This window comes from Motacilla alba, chromosome 26 (genome assembly GCF_015832195.1).
Source record: "Motacilla alba alba isolate MOTALB_02 chromosome 26, Motacilla_alba_V1.0_pri, whole genome shotgun sequence".
Classification (NCBI taxonomy): domain Eukaryota; kingdom Metazoa; phylum Chordata; class Aves; order Passeriformes; family Motacillidae; genus Motacilla; species Motacilla alba.
The window spans coordinates 1,255,535-1,279,964 of NC_052041.1; the positions used below are offsets into that span (position 1 = coordinate 1,255,535).

Here is a 24,430-nt window from a genome sequence, read left to right on the forward strand (position 1 = left end):
GGTGGGTCTGGTGAAAGTTCAATCTCTGTCAGGAATAACAAGGGCAGGCCAAAGAACCATGAAACACTTCTGATGTCACCCAGTCAGACCTCAGACTCAAAATTGCACAGATCCAAAACTCCCTCACATCTGCCAAGCAGAAGAATGTCATAACTAAATATTAATTTTTATTTGGACCTTTAGGAAAATGATGGTATGGTTGGGCCTTGCCCCAGAAGGCTCGTGCTGTTGTAAGGGACTCTGGGAACGACTGTGGGACTGGAGCTACAGGGCATCCATATTACCTCTCTACCCCCAAAGTGATGTGAGAAAAATGATCAGGGAGGATGTCACATAACTGGTGAAAATCATTACAGAAGGAACCAGATATAAAGTAAATAAATCAGATTGGTTTATCAGAAGTGGATTGATTTATCAAGATTGAGCAGAATCCTGCCCACAACAGCAACAAGCACCTACACCATGCTCTGGAAGATCAAGGCAAACAATCAGATTAGCTAAAGCATGATTCTAATCTGCTGTGACCATGAATTAACATGGTGATAACAGGATCTGGGAAGAGAGCCTTGCTCTCCACACCAGCCAGTGAAAACCTTCCAGGAAGAAGTGCAAGCAGCTGGAGCTGGGCAAGCTGGTGGAGATATGAACTGGTCCTGGCTGGATGTAGAGAATTTTCCTCAAAGCAGCCCACAGGGTGCTGTAGTCTGGGTCTGTGACTATGCTGATAACACACCGGTGTCCTGGCTGTGCTGAGGAGAACTTGCACAGCAGCTTTCCTCCTCTCTACCCCAGCAGGAGTAGTCTGGGTGCATGTGAGAAGTGGGGACAGAACACAGCTTGGACAGCTGTGATCTGAGCTGGCCAAAAGGATGTCCCACCTCCTATGGCATCAGGCTCAGCACTGAAAGCTGTGGGGAAAAGGAGAGCAAGGGGGCATATTTGAGGTTGTGACATTTGTCTTCCCAAGGAACCCTGAGGTGAGACAAAGCCTTGCTTCCCTGGGAACACCTGCCTGGCGTGGGAAGCAGTGCATGATTCCCTTGGTTTGTTCTTCCTCCACACCCAGATTTCCTCTACCTCGTAAACTGTCTTTCTCTTGACTCGTGGGAGTTCTCAGTGTTGCCCTTCTGATTCTCTCCCTGCTCCCACTGGGGAGAGAGATCAGCAGAACCAGGTGGGGTCTGGGCTGATGCTCAGGAGCAGCAGGCACAAGCTGCCTTGCAGGAGCAGGGGAGCTCTCTGGCCAGTGCAGTCAGCCTTGCATTGGCTGCAGCTCATCTTGGCCACACCGCAGCCAGAGTGAGACCTGTGCTGTCCTGTTTGGTGATCTCCTCTTCTGAAAAGTCCCAATCCACACCAGCTCTTCTGTTTCTTGGACTGTAGCACAATAACCCTTGAGGAGCCGCTCAACATCCCAGCCTGCCTTCCTGCTGGGGCAGCCCCACCAGCTGCAGTTCAATCCCTGATCTTGGCCTGTGTGGAAGAGGTTTTACAGCGACTCCTATGAGCCAGAGGGAAGTTTGAGAAGGGGATCCATGTTTACCCCTGGAAGAATTTTCTAGCAAGGTCATTGACTCAGAAACCAAGAAAGAAAGAAGGAGAAATAAGAGAAACCTGCAAGTGCCTGTTCCAATGAACACTTTGTTTTTCTTTTGTGACCAATGAGTAAAGTGTAAACTTACGAGTTTTGTAAGAATGTATAAAAAGCATGCATGCTGGAATAAAAACCGTTTGAAGCCTTCTGAAAATGGAGTGTGTTGCTCTGTATTGTCTCTGCCTCAATTACAACAGGGCTGCCTGCAAAGAAAAGCTCAGGACATAGAGGGAGAGACTCTGCTCCCCATCTGCTTCATCAGGCAAGATTTCCTGCTCCTGCAGTCTCACATGTACCCATGGGCTTTACTACTTGATTTCCCCACCTAATCTGTTGCCCTCTGCTGCTGTGACTTTGTCAGCCAGCCCCGTTCTGAACTGTGGCTCACCCTTCCTCTCTGAGCTGAGCCTCAGTGTGCAGTGAAGCACAATCCAGCCAGTTCCATAAATGTCATTGCCATCCACACACAGCTCAGACCCTGGACCAGAGCAGCATTCTGCATCTCTTTGGAGGCAACAGAAACAGTCCTGGGAGAAGGGACTATGCTGGGTGACAGAGATGGATAAACTGCTGGGATCCCAGGGGATAGTTGCCTGGAGATATTTGACTCCTCTTGCAGGAAACTGTAATGAACAGGGAGCAAAAAACAGTTGTTGACACTGTAAAATGGAGAATAGCATTTTTATCAGAACTGAAAATTGCTGGTGGTTTTCAGTAATTTTTGGCTGATAATTATCTGTGTTCAGACCAAAGGCTTCCCAAAAAGAAACATTATAGCTGAAAGCTTTTGAAAAATGCCTTGTGGACTTCTGGCCTTTTCAAGCGGACATTTCAAAAACAGCAGCTGTGAAGTTCAGCCAGAAGAAACTGAGGATCCAACCCAAAGGATGCATCCTGGTTATGGGGAGACATGGTAGACAGGATGCTGTCACTCCTCCCTCTGACGCGGGCAGACGTCCCTTGCGGTGCCAGTGCTGACAATCCAGTCATTTCTGAGCACTTCCCCGGAGAGCTGCTGCTCCTGCCAGCACCTCAACCAGAACAGCCTGGATCTCTGTGGCCAGGCAGCCTCACAGCCCTGCCTCCCAAAAGCAGCCCATGATTTACAGACGCAGAGGCTGCGAGCGTTTGTGACAGCAGAGAGGGAGCAGCTCCGTGCTGTTGGATGCTCGCTCCTCGGCAGGGGCTCGGAGCCCAAGGATGGATCCCAGCTGCATTCCTCACCAGGCTCACTGCCTTCTAAGGACAAAGAGATGCCTGCAGGGATTTGGGCTGAGGTGCTCTGCAGCCAAGCCCAGCGATGGCCTGGCAGCGCTGGAGCTCCTCGGGAGGCCAGGCTGTGTGTCAGAGATGCTGGGAGCTGGCTTCTCTCAGCCACGTCTGCTACCCCGAGCAGCGAGCTGGCAGACTCCGCGGTGTCACCAGGAAGCCACAAGGCATCACAGCTCTTGCTTTGTCTTATCCTCGGGTGGGTGGTCCCTCTGCACCGGGAACAGCCTTTCTTCTGCTGTCCAGCGGCTGGCGAGCGTCTCCCCAGCCCAGCGCCCGCCGCTGCCGGGGCTCCTGCGGGCGGGAGGCAGCAGCGCTCCCGAATGCGGGGAACAGCTCCGCTGGTCAGTGCCATTGGGAAAGGGCTGCGGGGCTGAACCCTCCTGCGAGGAGCCAGGTCGCTCTCGTGGGAGTTTAGCGATGGAAAAACTGCTGTGGATGGACCTGACTCATCATCCCCCGCTCCCCAACGTGAGTCAGGTATTGCTCTGCGGCCCCTGCGGTTCAGGTAGAAAGTGAAACCTGATGCTCTGCAGAGCCTGTGACCTAGGAGGAAATCCCCACGGGATTGTCCTGGGGAGTCCCCCTCTCGTGCCTGGCCTCACTCATGGACTCCCGTTAATGAGAACGGGGCAGGAGCAGCGAGGGCTGATGGCGCAGGCTGCGCAGACCCACAGCGCGGGAGGGACGGCGCTGGTCCCGGATCTCTCGGAATGGTGTGGCCAGCAGAGCAGGGAGGTCATTCTGCCCCTCCACTCGGCACTGCTGAGGCCGCATCTCGAGTGCGGTGTCCAGTTCTGGGCCCTCAGTTTGAGCACATCCAGAGGAGGGCAGCAAGGCTGGTGAGGGGCTTGGAACACAAAGCCTGTGAGGAACAACTGAGGGAGCTGGGGGTGCTCAGCCTGGAGAAAAGGAGACTCAGAGGCAACTTTATCACTCTCTACAACTTCCTGAAGGGTAGTTGTAGTCAGGTGGGGGTCGATCTCTTTCTCCAGGCAGCACTGACAGAACCAGAGTCTCAAGCTGCGTCAAGGGAAATATAGGTTGGATGTGAGGAAAAAGTTTTTTGTGGAAAGAATGATAAAGTTCTGGAATGGCTGCCTGGGGTGGTGGTGGAGTCACCATGCCTGGATGTGTTTAAAAAAAGCCTGGATGTGGCACTGGGTGCCAGGGTTTAGCTGAGGTGTCAGGGAACAGGTTGGACTCGATGATCTTGGTGATTCTGTAAATTCTGTGATTCTGTGATTCTCCATGCGCTGCATCCAGGCTGCCCTGGCAGAGAGTGATGGGCGCTGGAAGGGGCTGAAGAGGGCAGGACACCTGAAGAGGGCAGGACACCTGAAGAGGGCAGGACACCGGCTGTGGGCACGGCCCACATGGCCCTGCTGCAGTGCAGGAGGACCAGGGCACAGGAGCTCTCTCCACACCCAGCGACACCGGGAGCTGCTCCTGGCTCTGCTGCAGCCTCTGAGCTGGTGGAACCCAGGCTGCTGAGAATTTCAGACTTTCTGTGCTGACAGGCACTGACCCCCAAGAGAACACTGCATTGACCTGAGGCTGGGGAGAAGCTTCCAAAATGGAATGACAGAACTGGGATTGTGGGTGTGGAGTTTGAATAGAAACGTGCAATATCACAGCCTGGAAAACTTAAAGGCTTTAGAATATAGCAACATATGTAAGGCAAGATGGAGGTTTTAGGGTGGTGGCTGGTTCTTCTTCTTCACCTTCTTCTCCATGAGTTTGAGTGGTATTATGTAATTGCTTAGAAAAGTCCTCATTGCAGGACATGGGCGGTTGGTTATTGGGTTAAAAGTGAAAATACTTTAGGTGTCATTTCTTAATTGGACAGTTTAGCCTTAAAAGACCTTGTAGAGAAAGATAGTTAGTCATTTTGTAGCTGGTTAGTAGAATGCTATGGAACTGACTTGTGGAACTGTAATATAGATAACAAATAATAAACATTTGAGCCCGGACACAAAATATCATCCTGAGTGCTTTCAATGCCAACCCTGACAGAGGCAGAGAAGAAGATGAGGAACTGACACTGAGCCCTGTGAGGACACCAGCTCCCAAACTCCTCACACGAAACAGCCCAAACACCAGGGACTGATTTTGTGATGTCTACAGAGCAACCAGGGTGTCTTGTAAAGAATGGTGAAAGTGTCTGATTTCACTTTTTATGCTAAAACTGCTCTGGAATTGCTCCTACTGGAGACACCCTTCCAAAGGCCAGAGCAACTCAGATTTGGGAATTATGGCTGCATACAGGAGTTCTTCCATCAAACCCAGAGCTGTCAGTGCAGCAGAGCCAGTCAGCTCCACTTTTCCTGTGTAGACAAAACCCAACTCCAAGCTGAAATTTCCTTAAGACACATCTTGTATTTCAGGATCTTTTGGTGCTACTTTCATCTCCAATCCACATATTGCAGGCCTATAATAATAATAATAGCAATAATAATAGTAATAATAATAATAATAATAGTAGCAATAATGATAATACCTTTTGTATGTACATAGCACCTTTCATCCAAGGATCTAAGTCACAATTACAGCCCCACACATTCCTGCACATTACAGCCCTATAATTCTAAGACTGTTCAAGTATCCAGACTTCAAAGGGAATGTGGATTTCCCCTCCAGCCCAGTCATGGTGCCCAACATGCTGGAGATGTTTCAAAGGTGTTTCAAAGGTGCCTTGGCAGTAGCCAGAGGTAGTCAGAAGAGCCGGAGGAGCTCTCTGAAGCTAAGAAGAGCCTTCATGGGTTCTTCCCTTCCCTCTCCCAGCCCCTCTTTAGTCTCCCTGGGAACTCAGCACAGCCCTGGGATGAGGGTGATGCTGCCATGAGACCTTTGTGTCTGTGCAGTGGGAGGTGAACAGACAGAAATGTTGTTGAAAGGAAAAGCAAGTGACAGCGCAAGCTCATCCAGATGACTGCGACTTCCAGCCAAGGCAGAGCCCACAGCCTTTTGGTCAAAAGTAAGTTCACAGAAAAATTATGTTCCACTAAAAAAATCTGTGAGGCTGGGGGAAATGGTGGAATTTTTCATTGTAAGACCTTTTTTTTAAAGGGTTTAAAGATTTGCAGATGACTCAAAAAAGAAAAGTACTCTGGTTTGGGTCAAAGCAAAGTGGTTTGGGGATAGTCAGAGAAAATGTGTTGTGTTTTGGTTTGGTTTAGTTTTAATTGCTTGGGAAACCTGAAGAGAACATCCCTACTTGTTTAACCTGAGCCAGCCTTTTCCCTCCTTTTTAGGCTTAGCAAAGAGCTGAACCAGCTGCTATTTACCCCACAGTCAGGAAGAGTTGTGCTGCAAGGAAGGGAGCTTCCTACAGAAAACAAAACTGGGGTTTGCAGCATCTCTGGCCAAGCTGACATTTCCCTGCCGGGTTCACTTCCTCCGTGGGGTCCTCCAGCACGGCCCAGGAGCTCTGAGAGCTGCTGCCTTGGCTGTGAGGAGTTTCTGAGTAGCTGCTCTCACTTGTGGCTGCTCCGTCAGTGAGAAGTGATGAGGTCAGCGGACATGAAAGGCAGGCACTAAATCTGAGAGTTCAGTGGTGCTTTTCTTCGTGTTGTGGCTGAACAAATGGAAAGCTCAAGAACTTTTTAATAAACTTCTAAAAGGTATTTTAGCTTGAGAGGTCCAGACATGTAGCTGGAAAGTGCAGAGAGTCTCCAGCTCTTCCGAGGCACTGGTTTGATCAATTGATCTCAAAGCACGTTGGGAAGGGGTTATTAGTAGTGCTTTAAAGACATGGAGACTGAGGCACAGGAAAAGAAAAGGGCTTTGGAGTCAACCATAAGGCTGGGACAGAGCTAGAGACCTTTTCCTTGTGCTGCACTGTCCTTTGTGTCTCCCAGCTATATCGCACAAGAGAGCCAAAGCTCGTGGGACACCTGTCCCCAAAAGCCTGAGTCCCTGTGTCCCTTCACCAGGAGAAACCCTTTCCCCAGAGCATCTGTGAGAAGGTCAGTGTTAGGTCACCTCTGGAAGGGGACTGGGTCCACCCTATGGTCTCCCCAGGTGAGCCAGAGCTCTCAGTGGAGGAGCAGGGCGGTTTTCACAGCGTGTGCAAGCTCACCTCAGGCACACCACACTAACCAGCATGGGCTGCAGCACATTTCCTCTCCCCCTTCTTCAATAAATCACAGCTTCCAGCATTCATGCTTTTGTCACTAATAAATCTTCTGCTGTCTTACACCACATGAAAGCACAACAATACCTGAACTGGCAGGAACTTCCCTGCACAGGATGCAGCTGCAAACACAACCTGCAGCACAGGAACCTGCTGCCTGGCCCTGAGCTGGAGAGAAATTACACACAGCAGGTACAGAAGGGCTGCTCCATGCTCTAGAAAGCCCCACATGGAACACCAGGGCACACATCAAACCACTCTGTGCAACAGGACCTCACCAATCCACGGAACACACTGCCACGGGAAATCAGTGCAGCATACAAACCTCACCTGCACCTACAGTCAGGATCCTGGCCTGGTTGTGGTGCCTTTGGTTCAGTACCACACACCTGAGCCTAAAGGTGCATCTCTGTCCTTTGGTAGATGAGGTGACCTTCCAGTTTTGGGACAGAGCCTTGGGACAGCAGCTCGGGATGATACGTGACCACTGCCAGCCCCTGTGCCCAGGAGAAGAGAGCCAGAGGGCAGCTCTATGGATCTGCATCTTCTTCTTCCCTTGGGAGCAGCCAGCTGAGCAGCACAGAAGTCCTGGCTGTGTCCTGAGCCAGGGTGACTCAGTGCTGCCTGGGGAGTGCAGCGAGCCCAGGAGAGGCTCTGAGCTGGTGCCAGGGCTGGAGCCCCTCTGCTCTGGAGCCAGGCTGGGAAACTGGAGGTGTTCACCAGGAGAAAGCTCCAGGGAGAGCTCAGAGCCCCTCCCAGTGCCTAAAGGGGCTCCAGGGGCGATGGAGAGGGACTTGGGACAAGGGTCTGGAGCGACAGGACAAGGGGGAATGGCTTTGCACTGCCGGAGATATTGGGAAGGAATTCTTCCCTGTGGGGTGGGGAGGCCCAGAGCAGCTGTGGCTGCCCCATCCCTGGAAGTGTCCAAGGCCAGGCTGGATGGGGCTTGGAGCAGCCTCAGGCAGTGGAAGGTGTCCCTGGCTGTGGCAGGCAGGTGGAACAGGATGAGCTTTGCAGTTCTTTCCAACCCATTCTGGGATTCTGGGATTTTAAGATGAAATGCTCACATGGCTGTTTCCTTTCTCAGCCCCAAATCCTGAGGGGCTGGTGGGGACACTTTCAGGGGTGCAGAAACAGGGATAAAGCAGAACTGCAGAGATTGTTTCCTGCAACCAGATTTTTTCTTGTGTCCTCAGAGACAGACAGAAGATGGATTTCTATCTAAAGGTGCAAATGTCTTTCCTGCAGGTTTCATGCAAAGATGAATATTTGCTTTACTGAGGTTAAGAAATACCCACAATTGTGAATTCTCTTGAAATTTCAAGACACAATTATACCCAGAGCCATCCCCACATCAGATGACATCCTTGGGAAGGTGACTTGTGCCTTCTGATCCTGCAGGTCCCTGAGATCTCTGGTGCTGCCACAATGTCACACTGCCAGCAGCACCCATTGCTCCATGCTGGCACAGCCAGTGCTGGGAGGTGGCACAGGCAGGGGGAATGTCCCAAGTGGCCTTCAGGGCTCAGTGTCACCTTACCAAGCCTTTCAGCCTGTCTCTGTCTGCCCCTGGTCTCCCCCCCACCCATACTTGGCAGAGGAGGCCACATTTCTGCTCCCCTTCCACCCCGCGGTTCCCACCGTGGCACATCTGATGGGATGACACGTGGTGCTTGGGCTTCACCTTGCCTTTGAACTAAGGGAATGTTCCTAATTGGTGCCCCACGGGGATGTTCAGTGCTGGAAACCATCCTGTCTCCCGGGCTCTCTTTGTAGTGGGACCTGTGGCTGCTCACAAGAAGAGACAGCATGTCCCTTGAGCATGTCCTGCCCTTACAGGTGTGTTCTACTTCTCCACTCCCATGGGGACTGCTTTTCATTTGCAAATCCTTCAAAGGGCTTGAAACAGCTACAGGAAGGCTGCAAACAAGGCAAAGGGAGACAGAGAGCTGTGGATAGCCTGAGAGACCTGTCCATCCATGGAGGGGAGGGGACTGGGAGCTGCCCTCCTTCATCACTGCCAGCAAAGCCTGGGCTGGTGCAGCTGGGAATGGTTTTACATGAGCCCTTTTTGGGTCCTTGATGCATCCCCGAAGGACTGGAGGCATCACCTGAGCTTCCCCGAATCCTCCCCCTGCTCTCCATTCTGGCACAGCTCCTGCCTCCACACGGGCTGGAGCCTGGCTCTGTTTCAGCTGGGCTGCCACAGGATGCTTGTGCTTGGTCCTGCTGCTCCTCACAAAGACCTTTTCTGATCTCTTTCCTGCTCCTACTAAACTCGTCATTCTCCTCCCAGCCCTGCCAGCCCTGCCCTATCCCTTCCCACCACTTTCCAGAGCGCTGCTTGGTGATCCCTCCCTGACTCCGCTCCTGTCCCTTCGGTCCCTGTCCCACCGGCAGGAGCCCCGTCCCTGCGCCCAGCCCCTGGGAGGCAGGATCTGAGGAGCAGCGTGTTGCAGAGGCACGGAGGCCTTCGGCAGCCCGGCCGGGTGCGCGGTGTCCCTGAGCCCTGCCGGGCCGTGGGCAGGGGGGGCTCCCCGCGCCGCCGCAGCTGCCGGGGGTCCCCGGCTCCCCCTCGGAGCTGCGAGCGCTGCGCTCCCCTTCCCTCCCCCTGCCCGCCGCTGCTCCCTGACCCAGGCAGGTGCAGGGGGGGAGGCGTTCGCAGCCCCGGCGCTGCCTTTTGGCACCAGAGCCCCTTCCAGAATCAAAGAGCTTTTCAAAGCAAACCTTCAACTCCTTTAATCGCCGGCGAGAGCTCCTCCCACACAGATCTAAGGGCCATGAGCTCAGTGTTTTCGTTGCCCCGGGCAGATTTATGAGGTTATTCTTCAAGAAAGGGCGGGAGAGAGGGGAGGCTGTGGCATATTGCTTAGCCGGGGGGCGGGCAGGGAGCGGGGGGAGCGAGGCTTTGCGCTGCAAGGACCTTGCAGAGAGCCGGGCTCCGCCGCGGCTTTCGGGCTGGAGGAGAGGAAAAGCGGGATGGGGCTGGGCGAGCTGGAGCCCAGGGCTTGCGGCCGGCCAGCGGCAGCTCCCTGCATCCCCCGGCCGGGCTGCCCGCCCTGCAGGGACGGCGCTGGGCTGCCCCCACAGCCCGAGCGGAGCGGCCGCGCTCCTCCAGCCCCAGCCGAGGGTCCTGGGAGCGGTTTGCGGAGGGAAGGAGGAGGGAGGAGGCGTGCTGGCAATCCAGCCTGTCCAGCCCAGCCCAGCCCAGCCCAGCCCAGCTCTGTCACACGGGCTCCAAGCAGCCCCTGCGCTGCCCTCCCTTCGCGCACCTGCTCCGCTGCTGCCGGAGCGCAGCAAGTGCCGCTGAGGCCGGGCTGCTGCCCCTCCTGCAGAGAGAGACCTGGGCACCAGCTGGTGGCTTTGGGATGGGGCAGATCCGTCCTGCATCTCCCTTCAGGCAGGAGTTGAATTCAACCACTCTTGTGGGTCCCTTCCAGCTCAGAAGATTCCAGGATCCTGCGGTACCTGAAAGCGCCCCCACCGAGAGTCGGACATCTGCTCACACCCAGACACCCTCACCACTTCCTGCAAGACAAGCCTCTTTCCTTTGGAACTGGGATCCTGGGGAGGTCTCAGGCATGATGGCACTGTGGGCACAGCCTTTGTCACCTGCATTGTCACCTGCACCACTGCCTGTTGTGGCTGGAAGGACTTGAGGGATGCACCCCTTGTTCATGGACCAGTTTCCTCCAGAGAGCACAGCATCCCATTAATGCCAACCCCACCCACCCTGGGAAGACAGCAGCCAGGTAAAGTGAACAGTGCTGGACCCAAAGTGCCTCTACCTCCTGGCATCCAGAGCAGAAAGGGAGCAGAGCCTGAGGCAGAAAAGGGGCCTGGGAGATAAGCAGCAGGAGGAAATGGGAAGAGACGCAATGAAACTCATTGGAAATTCAGAGACTTCTGAAATTCCTTTCCCTTGGGCCTAGAACAAAGAGCCAGCATGTCAATATTTAGCATAGAACAAAAAAACCAAAAAACCCCGTGTTTTAAAAACAGCAAAATGTTTTGATTTGGTAGTCTTGAAGTCCTGCAATGTGAATATTAAATGGCCTGTGGGTAAATGTAACACCAGCAGGTGAAAATATGTAAATGGAAACTCTTTTTAGAAAGACACCATGAAGTGAAAACATTGAAAGAATCCCTCCTGATTGAACTTGTTACTACATTTCTACCATTTACAGCCCCATGAACACTGTCCATTTTCATTAAGATTTTCCTTTTCAATTAAATGAGATATTGCTTGGAAAACCATCCCACCAAACATGCTCTTCAGGCAGCTCTAGGGCTGACTTCACTATTAAGGCATGCTGAGAGCTCTGGGGCTCAGGCTGGAGAAGAGAAGGTTCTGGGTAGACCTTAGAGGCCCTTCCAGTGCCTAAAGGGGCTTAAAGAAAAGAGGGAGAGCAACTTTTACATGGGCAGATAGTGACAGGATAAGGGAGAATGGCTTCCCACAGACAGAGGGCAGATTTAGATTATATGTTCATAAGAAATTCTTCCCTGTGAGAGTGGGGAGGCCCTGGCACAGGTGCCCAGAGAAGCTGTGGCTGCCCCATCCCTGGAAGTGTTTGGGGTCATGTTGGATGGAGCTTGGAGCAGCCTGGGATGGTGGAAGGTGGAATGAGATGATCTTTAAGGTCCCTTCCAACCCAAACTGTTCTGTGGCTCTATGATTAATGGTCCTGCAATTCTGGCTTTGCTCTGAGCACACCCACCCACCCTTCACTCCCTCCAGCCCCCTGACCTGGGCTCCCTCACCCCTATTTTGTCTGCTTGCTGTGGAGTTTGGTGTCTTTCCACTGCTCTGCCCTGAGCCTGGAGTCCAGACACACAGCCACAACGCATCTGCAGAATCATGCTCATCATCCTCAGTGCAGGGATGAAGGCACCCTGAGCTCTGCTGTGGGCCAAGGGACCAGGGCATCTCAGCTCCTGCTGGGCTGGGAGCTCCACCTTGCCCAGAGGACACAAAAGGCCATTTGGGAACACTTGCTCAGGAGCTGTTCTGCTTTCTTGTTGCTGTTCAGTTTCTCTCACAAGCTGTGCCCGGTCCCAGACTTTCTCCATTTGATTTTCTCCTCCTTGCAGGCTGGGTAGCACAGGACAGGAATTCCTGTTTCTGGTTAGTGCTCATCTCCCTGCTCCAGAGGGAAACACCAGCCAGAGCCTTGGATTCAGTACCAGCAGCTCTCCCCGAAGTCTCCCTGCAGTCAATCCTTGGTTTGGACCAGCCCACTTTGAGATGCTGCTGGCAAGGATGCAGAGCACACCTGTGTCCCCGTGGAGTGCCTGTCTGGAGCCAGCAGATGGACTCTGTAGAGTCCCTTTGAAGGAACACAAATCCCTGAAAGCAGGAAACCCTTGTAAGCCGTGATATTTTATATGTGAAAAAAAATAAAAGTTCCTCAAAGCTGATAAATGGTAAATATAAACCTGTGAATGCCCTGCAGTGTGCAGAGCCCAGCTCTTCAAGTGCTCCTCACCAGCTTTATCTCCCCTATCCACAACCCCATAAACCTTTCCCATTGCTCCTGCTTTGGTTTCCCTTCTCCTAGGCATTGCAAATGACGAGACTGTGGACTTTGGACTGTACAGGTGTCCTGGATTGCAAGAGAAGTGTGCATTCTATTTGCCATGTTAGAGCTGGGGCAGCTCTCTGCTGTTCCTTGGGCAGGTTTCTTTATCTCTCCCACAGCCAATCCTCCCTCCAGGAGATCTCTGCTGTCCATGGCCACTGAGTGTCCCTGCAGGGCTGATCAAATTCCATCATCCCATGGGGAGATGCTGCGCCCAGGGCAGGAGCCAAGCATTCCTACCTGGATCCAATCTGAGCCTGGGAACAGCACAGCAGCCTCTGCCCCCTGCATTCCCAGAGGAGCAGCTTTCTCCTGCCCTGCATTGCCAGAGGGAGAGCAGGCCCATCTCCAGCAGCCCTGGAGCTGCAGAGGAAAACTCCAGCCTTGTGCAGGATCCCTGCTCCAGCAGAACCACAGCTGGGCCTGCAGGAGGGCTGAGCCACCATGGAATGGCACTGCTGCCACCAGCCTGACCCACAGGGGGTCAGGGCCTGGTGCTGTTTTGTACAACTGTTTTGGTTTTTTTTTCTTCCTTAATGAAGAACTGTTATTCCTGCTCCCATCTTTGCCTGAGAGCCCCTTAATTTCCAAATTATGACAGTTTGGGGGGAAGGGTTTCCATTTTCCATTTCAAGGAAGGCTCCTGCCTTCTTTAAGCAGACACCTGTCTTTTCAAACCAAGACAACAGGGCAGGAATGGCACTTCCTATCAGTCTGCCAGCAGGAAAGGCCAGGCAGAGCAGCCCCAGCCTGGTGGCCAGCTGTAGTAGCATTTGGTAGTCCTGGGCTGCATCGTGGCCTGAGAAGTGGAAGGGTCTGGGAGTGAGTCTGCACCTCTGTGGTGTGTTTGGATGGGTTCTGCTGCAACAGTGGGGCTCCTGTGGTGACCATGGCATGAAGAAGGAGCTGTAGATGGGCCCTGGCACCGGGCAAGCATCGGGCACAGGATGGTGACTGTACACAATCACCTGGGGCAGGAGGGCAGCACTGGAAGGATTTCATTTACACTTTGCATTGGGACATTGTGCTCTCTGCATTTTTGGCTGTTCCCTCTTTCTCTCGAGGGTGTTTGACTGTCCCAAAGACACACAGGGTCCCTGACACCCCTGCAGGAAACCCCAGCTCCTTGGGAGCTTTAATCACCCCTTCAGCCCCAACACCCTCCCCAGAGCTTCCAGAGGGCAGCCCCACATCCTGGTGTGCCAGCTCCTGTGGCAGCTCCTGGGTGCTCCCCGTCCTAGGGGGTTCTGGTGGCTGTCCCTACCACACTGGGGGCTGCAAGGGGCAGATGTTGCACATGGGGAGGGGTTTGGGCTGAGAGGAGCTCCTTCAGCACTGCTGCTGTGCTGCTGCAGGCACCAGCTGTGTGCTGAGCCTGCAAACCTGCTGCCTCACCCACCTGCCGTTCTGCGGCTCTTTAGAAAATGCAAATATCAAGAAAAAGGCATCTTTTCCTCACTCTGCCCTGTGCTGGACCCATCCCTGTGTGTCCTGGAAAGTGTCTTCTCAGCTTCAAAGCATCCCTGTCTCCTGCACATCCCTGTCAGGGGTCTGTGGCACCTCATTCCAGAGGGCAGCTCAGAGGAGAAGAGTGGATGAAGCAGGGCCCCAGACTCCCAGTGGGATGCTAAATTCTAGACAGTGTCTCAAAATGTCTCTGCAAGGTGAGAACGGCCCTGAAGGCTCCTGGTCCCACTCTCCTCAAGGGAAAGAGTGTGGGGAATGAGGAGCTTGGTGATATCTGGGAGCAGCCAGGACTTGCTGCTTTTCCCTCCTCCAGCTCCTGCTGTGGTAGCAGCAGCCTGCCAGCCCCATCAACTGTGTCTTGCCCCAGGTTTCTGCTGGTTTCCCAGGACACAGAACAGCTCTGCAGGCTGTGCCTGGCTCCATGGTGAGGTGTGCAGGAACACAGCAGGCACTGGTGTTTCTGGGGATGGGCACAGAGCAGCAGAACTGCCTGACCCCTCCGTGGGGCTGGGGAGACCTGGGACCCTTGGGAAGGGGGGGATGGCTCCTCCAGCTGAGCTTTGATCCATGGTGCTTCTGGTGTGTGGCACTCTACAGGTTTGTGCCCCTCACCTCTCCCCCTGCAGTATCTCCCTCCCCCGCAGGGCTGTGCTCCCCTGTCCTGGACTGCCAAGCGAATTGTATTCCATTACCATCTGGATGCAGCTCTCTCCTGCTCAGTGGGCAGTTTTCCTTGTCTCTTCCCCACCCAATCCTCCCTCTGGGGGCACATCTGCTGATAACAGGCCATGGAATGTCACTGCAGGGCTGATGAGAGCTACAGCATCCCATGGGAGATGCTCCCCCAGAGGGAGGAGCCAAGCATTCCTACCCGGATATAATCTGGAATTCTGGAACACCAGCACAGCTTCTGCACTGGATTCCCAGAGGAACAGCAGCTGCCTCTGCCACTGGGTCTCCAGAGGAAGACTCCACCTTTCTCCAGGATCCCTGCTCCAGCAGAACCACCCCTGACACTCCAGGAGGGCTGCAGCCACAATTCCAATGGCACTGTCAGGCTGTGTTCTGACTCTGCCAGTGTTGTTTTGGTTCACTGCATTGTTTATTTTATCTTCTAATTTTCTTTGCTAGTAAAGAACTGTTATTCCTGCTCCCATATTTTTTTGCCTGAAAGCCCCTCAATTTAAAATGTATAGCAATTCTGAGGGAGGGGGTTTACATTTTTCATTTTAGGGGAGGCTCCTGCCTTCCTTAGCACACACCTGTGTTTTCAAACCAAGACATCCCCACTCTGCCCCACTCTGTCCCACACGCTGCTCACGCCAGGAGGTTTGATCAGCCTTCACAAAAACAGTTAAGAGTGTTACTGCTCTCTTTAACTATTGACTTGTGGGGTTTCACCCCCGGATTGGGATGACCCCGAAAGATGGAAAAGTCCCTCCTCCAACCCGTGCCTTCGAAGAAAGACTCAGTAGTCTTCTGTTGTCTGTTCTCAAGGTTGTTTATTGTTGGTTATCTACAAGATTCTTCTCCCTGAACTGCTGTGGCCTGTTCAGCAGCTCAGACAAAGGCACTCTGCCCTCCCAGGGGGCTGGTGCCATCTTTTATATCATATATTACGTACTACATGTTTATGCTTTTTCTCCAATACCTACTATCCATATTGAATGGTGACTTTCTACTCTAAACCAATCTGTGAGTGCCAACATCACCAAAGACATGGAGGCTAGGAAGGAGAAAGAAAGAGGACAGGGCACACCCAAGTCCCTCCATCTTAGAACTCCTGACCCCCATGTACAAAACTCAGACCCCTGCGTACAAGGCTTAAAACCCCCCTGTACAGCACTCAGAAATCCTTCCTTTCACTTCATGACTACTTCTACTGCAATATCTAAACTTGTGTGACTTCTTGTTCTTCCTGCAAAGTTGGTAAACTGTTCCATGGGTCAGATTCAAAGCCACAGGGGTTTCTGGCTGCATGCCAGGGTCTCAGATGCTTTTGACCTGGGTCTGGAACATCCGAGAATGTCTGTGGGACATTCTGAGTTCCGACATTGACTGGAAGAGTGTAGAGAGGCAGGAGCCAACATCTCCTTGGAGCTGTGCAGGGGAAGGATGAGAGGTAATGGGCACAAAAGAACCATAGGAATTTGCAATTTGATATTAGGAAACATGGGATGGTAAAAATGGGAAAAAGGTGAGGGGCTTTTAGAGATACTCCAAAGATTATCCAGTAGGTTTACCTGCTGGACAAGATCCTGACCAGCCTCACAAGGTGGACCCATTTGAATGTGGATAAGAGCCCTCCAGAAGTGTCTTCCAGCCTGGATATCTGGGCGATCCGTCCAGTACCTCCCCATGTATGTGGCAGGGGATAAGGCAGTGTCACACCCCTCTAGAGCCGTGCAAGGTGTGGGTGTGTGAGCTCCCTGGGCAGCTGATGTCCACACGTGGCCGTGGCACTACTGGTGCTGCCTTTCCATCCCAAGGTGGCCTCTGCTGAGACAGACTCTCCATTTCTTTCCTGCAAGTGACAGCTGGACAGGCCAGCACATCCCTGGGGGGGACCTGGCAGGCACAACCAACATGGTGTCTTTTGTTTTTTTGGGAAAAAGAAGCAGCCTCAGCAAATTGAGATCATTACCTCACCCCCAGCATTGCCACCTGTCCCCCTTGCAGGGGCTGGTAGCCAGGTCCATGGGACTGAGGGGTCAGGATTATAAATTGTTACAAAGCAGGTGAAATATTTCTGATTTTCTTTTTCCTCTTGGGTGTTAATTTTTAAAGAGTCTACTCTCTGGTAATTTTTTTTGGTTTTTTGCATTTGAACGTATTTTGAATGTTAACTATTCCCATGTAACTATAAGAAGTAGTTAATTTCCAGCTGCCTCACAATAGAAAACACTTGGCTGGTGTTTTATTTTTGCTTGTTCACTTTGCATCATTGCTACTCTTTCTTTCTCATTAGCTGCTCCTCACCCATCCTGGGCAGGGGGCTGCCCTAAGCACCTGCACCCAACCGTGGGCATCTTCCTGGTGACAGCCATGGGGACAGCTGGGGACAGAACTGCACCAGCCCCTGTGGTTCCCTGGGCAATCTGAGGCGGGGCTGCTCCTCCAGCTCACATGCAAGGTGGGCAGTGGTGCCAGAGATCCCAGCTAAGACAATATTTAAAGCACCAAGAAGCTTTTCCTGTTTTCCCATCCTCCTGTGAGCCTCTTAGTGCAGTGGCCTCTCTGCTGCACAGGAACCTTCCCCTATGCGAGTCCACTCTCCTGCACCCCCAGCTTGCTGCAGTCCTTTCCAGGGAGCCCCCAGCAGCTCCAGCCCCCTCTGCTGCAGGCCCAGCTCAGCTCCGACACACACTGAGGGACCGAGAGGGGGTATGTGACACAGGACTGGCACTGGACCTCAGCTAAAGGGAAGTCTCTCCCCTCTCCTTGACCACAGCTGCAATTTCACCAGCGATGGAATTTTCACCACTGAGAACACCTGGCTTGGATGGGGTCGGGGCCAAGTTCAGAGAGGTGCAGGAGTGAGCAAGGACAGGATTCTTGCAGGGAGACAGGCACGGTGGGGGCACGGACACAGCTCGTTAGTGGCGAGGCAGTGTCTAATCAAGGGCGATTACAGGATCCTGTCCTTTGCTCGGAGGAAGTGCTGCTCTCACAGTGCCAGTGACTTGCTGAGAACACGGGGCACGGAGCAAAGAAGCTGGGAAGTTTTGTGAGCAGCTGCCCACCAGCTCCGTGCTCCCGTTGCCCTCCCAGGGCTCTGTCCTCAGCTCTTGTAGCTATCCAAAGCAATCCAGCATTTCTTTACATATTTGAATGTGGAGTTTAAGCCTGTATTTCCACAAAGAACTCACATCTCACTCCAATATCCATACTTTCTACAAAATTTATGCTGATTTGCTGTGACAAACCAGCCCTGGCTGCCCACCTGTACCTGGGGAGTTGATCTCACATAATTTGCTGACAGTAGGGACAGGAGCAGGGAGAAAACCCAGCCCTCCAATGCTGCCCCAGTCATTCCCAGCTCTCCAGTGCTGCCCCAGTCATTCCCAGCCCTCCAGTGCTGCTCCAGTCATTCCTAGCTCTCCAGTGCTGCCCCAGTCATTCCCAGCCCTCCAGTGCTGCCCCAGTCATTCCCAGCCCTCCAGTGCTGCCCCAGTCATTCCCAGCTCGTCCTGACTCTCACCTCCACCACATGTTTGGTGCCCTCGCTGGCAGGGTTCAGTGGAGAAGCACCAGACGGGTTGGTTTTCCCCAAAGAGGAAGGGAGGAACACTGAGGCTTCCCCCGACACTGCCGGGCCCGCCCTGTACAACGGGGGCTGGGGAGGGGGCTCTGCCCGGGCCCGGGGACACCGCTGTCACCGGCAGCACCGAGTGAGCCCCCGGCAGCGGGGCCGGTGTAGATACGGGGGATGCAGACACGGGAGATACAGACACGGGGACGGGGCCGAGACAGACACGGGGGATACAAACACGGGAGTTACAGACACGGGAACGGGGCCGGGAGAGACACCGGGAACGGGGCCGGGACAGACACCGGGAACGGTACAGACACGGGAATGGAGCCGGGACAACTACGGGGCATACAGACACGGCAACGGGGCCGGGACAGACACCGGGAACGGGGCCGGGACAGACACGGGGGATACAAACACGGGAGTTACAGACACTGGAACGGGGCCGGGACAGCCCATGGGGGAACGGGGCTGCTACAGACAAGGGGAGCGGGGCCGGGGCCAAGGGACCGCGCCAGCAGCATCCCGCAGTGCCGGGTGCTCCAGGCTGTCCCGAGGATCCAGTCCCGCTGCAATCCAGGGCTCTGCCAGCAGCCGCAGCAGTGACCGGCTGCACCGCAGCGGGCCGGCAGCGCCTCCGAGCATCCCCCCGCTGGGTGCATGCACACGGATCCGTGTCCCAGGGCTCCGTGTCCCTCCTCCAGCCACCGTGGGCAGGGTGAAGGCGGCGCTGAGCTCCGGGAACACCGGAATATCACTGGGTTCAGCCCAAGGGACAGCTCTGTGGGGATGACCTGCAGCGTCTTCTCTGAGGAGTGGCACCAACGGGTGCCCCATCCTGTGGCACCTCAGGGTGAAGGGGGTGCCTGTGGGGCTGCCCCTGTCCCCACAGAAGCAGGCAATGTTCTGCATTCTCCCACATGGTCCTGTGATTTCTCACTCGTGGGCAGCCGGTTCCAAACCAGCCCCAGGGACAGTTCTGTGCAGTCACACCTCATGTCACAAGTGGTTCCCTCTCCCAGGGGAAATACAGCCTGCGTGACACATTTCTCTCATCTTTAATGGTCTCCAGCGAGCATCGTCCCTTCCTGCCTTATTTCCCTCGCAGCGAACCCAGTGCAGCTCTGGCCATCCAGTGGCTGGCACAAGACTGCGCTCCTCAGGCGAGCAGGGGGAGCAGAGAAGCTCTCACCCAGCTGTGGCAGCTTCCACCTGGCTGTGCAAAAGCCCTTCCTGGGCGGGTTGGGGTGCTCTGCTCTGACAGCTGAGCACCTGCATCTCAGCACCATCCAGGGACGTCGGAAAAGCACCCCCACGGTCTGTGTGCCACCCCGCTCTCAGCAGGAGCGCAGCATGAACATCCCCAGCACTGTCTGGGGCTGCCGGCGGCCCCTGAGCGCTGTGGCACACGCGGCTTCCCCTGGCTCTGCCCTGGCTGCATTCCGAGCTGGGAATGCCACGGTCCTGCCCAGCCTGCCTGCCCAACAGCTGCAGCTGCAGCGCTGCGTACCAACCCAGGAAGCATCTTCCTCAGGGATAACTTGCCTCCCTGAGAGGGATGTTTCCTCTCCCGGTTAAACCCTGAGATTTTCCACAGCGTTTATCAGGATCCTCAGTCATCACCAGTACGATGGCACCGACACCACCTCTGGGGCTAGAAATTGAACGCAGCAGTCTCTGTCAATTAACTCTTTGGGGTATTAACATCAGAAGGGGCATGAAATATTCAGGTAATCAAGAATTCCTGAATAAAATTAATACATAAACAATCATAACAATACATAAACACTTACCAACCCCCTAGACCTCTCCCAAGGCTTAAATACTCATTTTAAAAAGACGGCTCGGACACTGCTGGTGGCCAGCACAACCCAAACCCCGCAAAGCTCTGAGTTATTGCAGCTATTGAAATGCTTGACAGAAGGATCCCAGAGCAGTTTGCGCTAATTGCTGTGTAAAAATACTCCATTATGTGCTCAGACAATCAAAATCGACCCAGCAAGTCAGTTCCCCGGTCCGCTGCAATCACGGAGCAGAGCCGAACATCGCAGTATAAACAGCGCTCTAGAGGGGCGCGGGAGGAGGGGAGCTTGGCAGGTCCTGCCCAGAGAGCTGCCTTTCTTGTTGTTAGTTTGCTTGGTTTCTAATTTCCACAGGAAATTTAATTTCGGGAATATGTGGCACCAGCTTCCAAGCCGGAGGAAAGCTGCCGCTGTTGGAGGGCTCCGGGGAAAGCATTGCAAAGGAAGCAGCGAGGGCTGTACTTACAGGTACGCGGTGAGAGGGCTCAGGCTGGCAGGGACCTCCGAGAGCCCCAGCTCGGAGCAATCCACCGAGAGCGTGATGCCATCCTGCTCGCAGTGGCACTGGGGCGGGCAGGAGGGCGCACCTGGCTCCCCGGGCAGCGCCTGGCAGCGGGCACAGCACGCCAGGACAATGCCCCAGAAGAGGAGCGCGTCCATCCTCGGCCCGGCCGCCGGGCGGCCGCGGGGCACGCAGCGGGCACCGGAGCTGCGGCAGGTCCCGGTGTGCCGAGGATGCGGCCAGGCAAGGGGAGGCATTGCTGAATGATCTGGGTTATTGGGTTTCAAGGGCTGGGCAGGGGCGTGAGACACTCCAATGGGAGGAGTTAAACTTTCTACTCTTTCCCTCTCTCTCTCTCTCTCTCTCTCTCTCTTAGAGCTGGCAGGAATTTCATTCAAAGGGAAGAAAGGGAAAAAAAAAAAAAAAACCAAAACCAAAAGAAACCTCAACAAATAAAGACCTGTTCATAGCTCCAGGACGCAGGCTTGTTTTGTAACCGTGTTTTTGTGAGATAGCAGGCAGGGGAAGGCAGAGCTGGCTCCAGGAGGGCAGAGGAGTGTAAGCAGTGAGGCAGGAGTACCCCACCGGCACTTCAGGGGCTCCAGACTTCGGGACGCTGAAATACAACCCCAGATAAAGGACTCTGTGTCTGTGCTGGCTGCTAAACTCAGCTGGGACTGGAAAGTCAGGGTGCAGCTGGGGAGAAGGGACTGAGGAGCTCAGGACCAGCTCTCTGCTGGCAGGGATCATGCCTGCTGCTGGCTGTCTGTCTGTCTGTCCTGAGCCCTCCCTCTCCAGCAGCCCTGTTGCTCTCTCCTTGCAGCAGGGGAGATGCAGGGGAGGGAGCAGCAGTGTCACAGAGCTCCGTGGGGGGACACGATGCTGTGCTGGCTTTGCCCAGGTGGGATCACGTGTGACCTGTGCTTGCAGGAGCTGCCCAGCGCTGATGGCAGGAGCAGGGGGCTGGGTTGCTTCCAGAGCTCTTTCTAACCCTGGTGAAAGTGGCCAAAGCAGAGGAATAGTCCATTGAGTGAGGGCTTGAAGCTGTGCCCTCTGGACCTGTGCCACAGCCTGGCTTAGCAGGGGCACTGCCCAGGCCAGGGCCTCACAGTGTCCTGGAACATGTGGGATGTCCATCAGAGCAGCATTCTGTGTCCAGGAGCTGCCGAGTTCTGGGGCAGCAGAAACACCTGCCTAGCAAAGGGTGCTGGAGCTGTGCAGGAGAGGGCTGCAAAGGACAGCCCTGTGTCCTCTCATGCCAGCCACGGGCTGCTCAGTGGCACTGTGATGCCCTCAGATGGGGTGACTGCTGTGATTCTATGGCAGGGGTTTGAGGGGTAGGGGTGAGCCTGGCCCCACAGCTTGGACCACCTCAAGTCTCTGCACAGAGCCAAGCACCTCGTCTGTAACAGGGACAGCAGCTGCACATGGGTCTCACCTGAAGACAGGCAGCTGTCCATGGGGCTTTAGGTGCATCTGGACCCTGGTTTGTTCCTCCCTGTGCCTCCCTCTCACCCCTGCACAGAGGAGGTGAATGGGGCAGAGGAAGAAGGGTCCAGGTTTGGGTGGTTGCAAAGTGCACCCAAAAAGTCACCCCTTCCCACTGTAGCCATGCTATGGCAAAGTGCCCCGTGACCAAGGCACAGACTGAGGGATGCTTTCACAGCCCTGCTTCCTCTGAACAGGCCTTTCCTTCTGGCATAAGAGTTTCCTGACTGATATCCCCATTATTGCAGGATAAAAGAGGTGGAAGTGTTTTCTGGGGCCGGGAAGGTGAACTGGCACAGTGGGAGACTTGAACAGCTCCAGCTCACAGGGCTGGGGTGCCTTGAGACCTGTGAGAGCAGGAATCTCCTCCCCAGAAAAGGGCTAAGATGGAGTTCAGGGCTCAGGGCTGATGCACAGACTCGGCTGAGGGCTCCTGGCTGGGGTGATGCTGGATCTGAAACTATTTCATTTGCGAAGTGCATTCAGATCCTGCAGCTCCAGGACTCCCTGAGGCTGCTGCAGTCATTGGAAGGATCATCCCCTGGTCAGAGGAGAGAGAGGATTTTGGTCTGGGAGCAGGAACTGGTTTAATTGGAATTAAGCTGCTTCCATCATGAACAGTGCTGGGGATGTCATTAATTAAACATTTGCAATGTCTTTTGACAGCTCCAAATGTAAAACACAAAAGCTTGGTGGGAAGACAGGGAGCCCTCCTCAGAGGGATGAGTCCCTGGGGTTCCTCAGCACGCTTCCCCTCCAGCTCTGGGACACTGGCAGGGCCTGGAAAGGCTGGACATGCTCTGACAGCAGCCAAGAATTGGAAATCGGGCTGGAGAAAGTTCACTGCAGCTGGATCAAGGCTAAGAGCTCCCTTGGGTCCTCGTGTCATTTACAGGGAGGACAGAACCTCTGAGCTGTATGTGGGGGGGGATGAAATCCAGGTGGGTTTTCATGGCACAAACAGGATTCTATCCTCATTTTTCCATCCTCCCTGGAAAATGCAGCTGGATCAAAGCTTAGAGCTCCCTTGGATCCTCGTGTCCTCTCCAGGGAGGACAGAACCCCTGAGCTGCAGGTGGGGGTGGCCTGTCACTCCTGGCTGCAGCAGCCACAGCTCTTATCTGTCACTCCTGTTCCTCCAGCCTCAGCAGCCAGCACCAACCACATCACTCCCTCCTGACAATTTCTCACTCAGCAAACTGTCCTCAGGACCAGGGCTCTGGCTGACCACACTGGTAATGCAGTTCTTGCAGAAAATCACACTGAAGAGGTTCTTACTGAAAACCATCATTCAGCTGAAGCAGGAATATTTCCTCAGGAAGGTACTGACTGCATTTCTTTGGAGCAGCATGTCCTGCTGCTGGGGAGCTTTTCTGCATGCGCCTCACTCTGACTCCTCTGTTTGCTTTTTATTGCAGGCTGATTGTGGTGACATATAAGACAATAAATAAGACAATAAATAAGACAATAAATAAGACAATAAATAAGACAATAAATAAGACATATCCATGACTTATTTCTTTGAGATCTTATAACAGCTGCCAACATCCAAAGCATCACTTATTCCAGTGTGTCACCTGGATTCTGGCAAAACTGAGGCTCTGAACACCGAGTTACTTGGACTGCAGAGCTTTGATGCTTCCATGGTCTCACAGTTTAACATAGGAAAAAGTTAAAGAAGTGATACAAAGACTTTTTCTATAACAATCCATTGAACCACTGAAAAACTAAACACACCTCTGTGAAAGACACATGTTAAAGATGAAAAAAAAAAACCAAGAAACCCAAATTATTAATGTCAAAATTAATAAAATCTCAAATTAACAAACAAAAACCACTACACATGGCAAACCTGGAATTTCTGAATAAGCCCCTCGGGAGTGGAAGTGTAATTTCCAGCCCTGTCTGGCCGAACCTGCAGCTCAGAGTGGGCCGTGGCATCACTGCGGGCAGGGAGCTGCCGGCGCTGCTCGGCTCGGTGTTTTCTGCGGCTCAGCCGTGTTTGTGTGTTGTCCTCTAGCGGCAGCGAGAGGTCTGCGAGGGGAGAGCGCTGCCCCTGCCGGGTACCGGCTGTGGGTGTCCCTGGGTCTGCATTGAAGGCACTTGAGGTGACGGTTCATGCTCGGACTCAGGTGTTCATTATTTATCAGTAAAACTATCTCACTACTGTGAGTTCAGCAGCTTTTCATTAGATGCACAAAATGGCCAACAATCTCTTGTTACAAGGTCTTTTAAGACTAAACTATGCAATTAGGAACTGACACCTAGATTATTTTCCCTTTTCACCCAATAACTGATCCCAAAGAGCCCCAGTGCAGACTGCTCTGCCCAGGTACAGA

General features: G+C 53.8%; 1 protein-coding gene across 3 annotated transcripts in view; it reads right to left on the bottom strand.

Moving 5' to 3' along the window:
* Window positions 1–20,826, bottom strand: part of LGR6 (leucine rich repeat containing G protein-coupled receptor 6) — a 153,702-nt gene extending 132,876 nt beyond the window's left edge. For all 3 annotated transcript variants that reach the window (XM_038162413.1, XM_038162412.1, XM_038162411.1), the window contains exon 1: window positions 20,568–20,826. In XM_038162413.1, coding sequence (XP_038018341.1) covers window positions 20,568–20,761 — 194 coding nt within the window. In that variant the 5' untranslated portion in view covers window positions 20,762–20,826. The remainder of the gene's footprint in view (window positions 1–20,567) is intronic.
* Window positions 20,827–24,430: the final 3,604 nt, after the last annotated feature.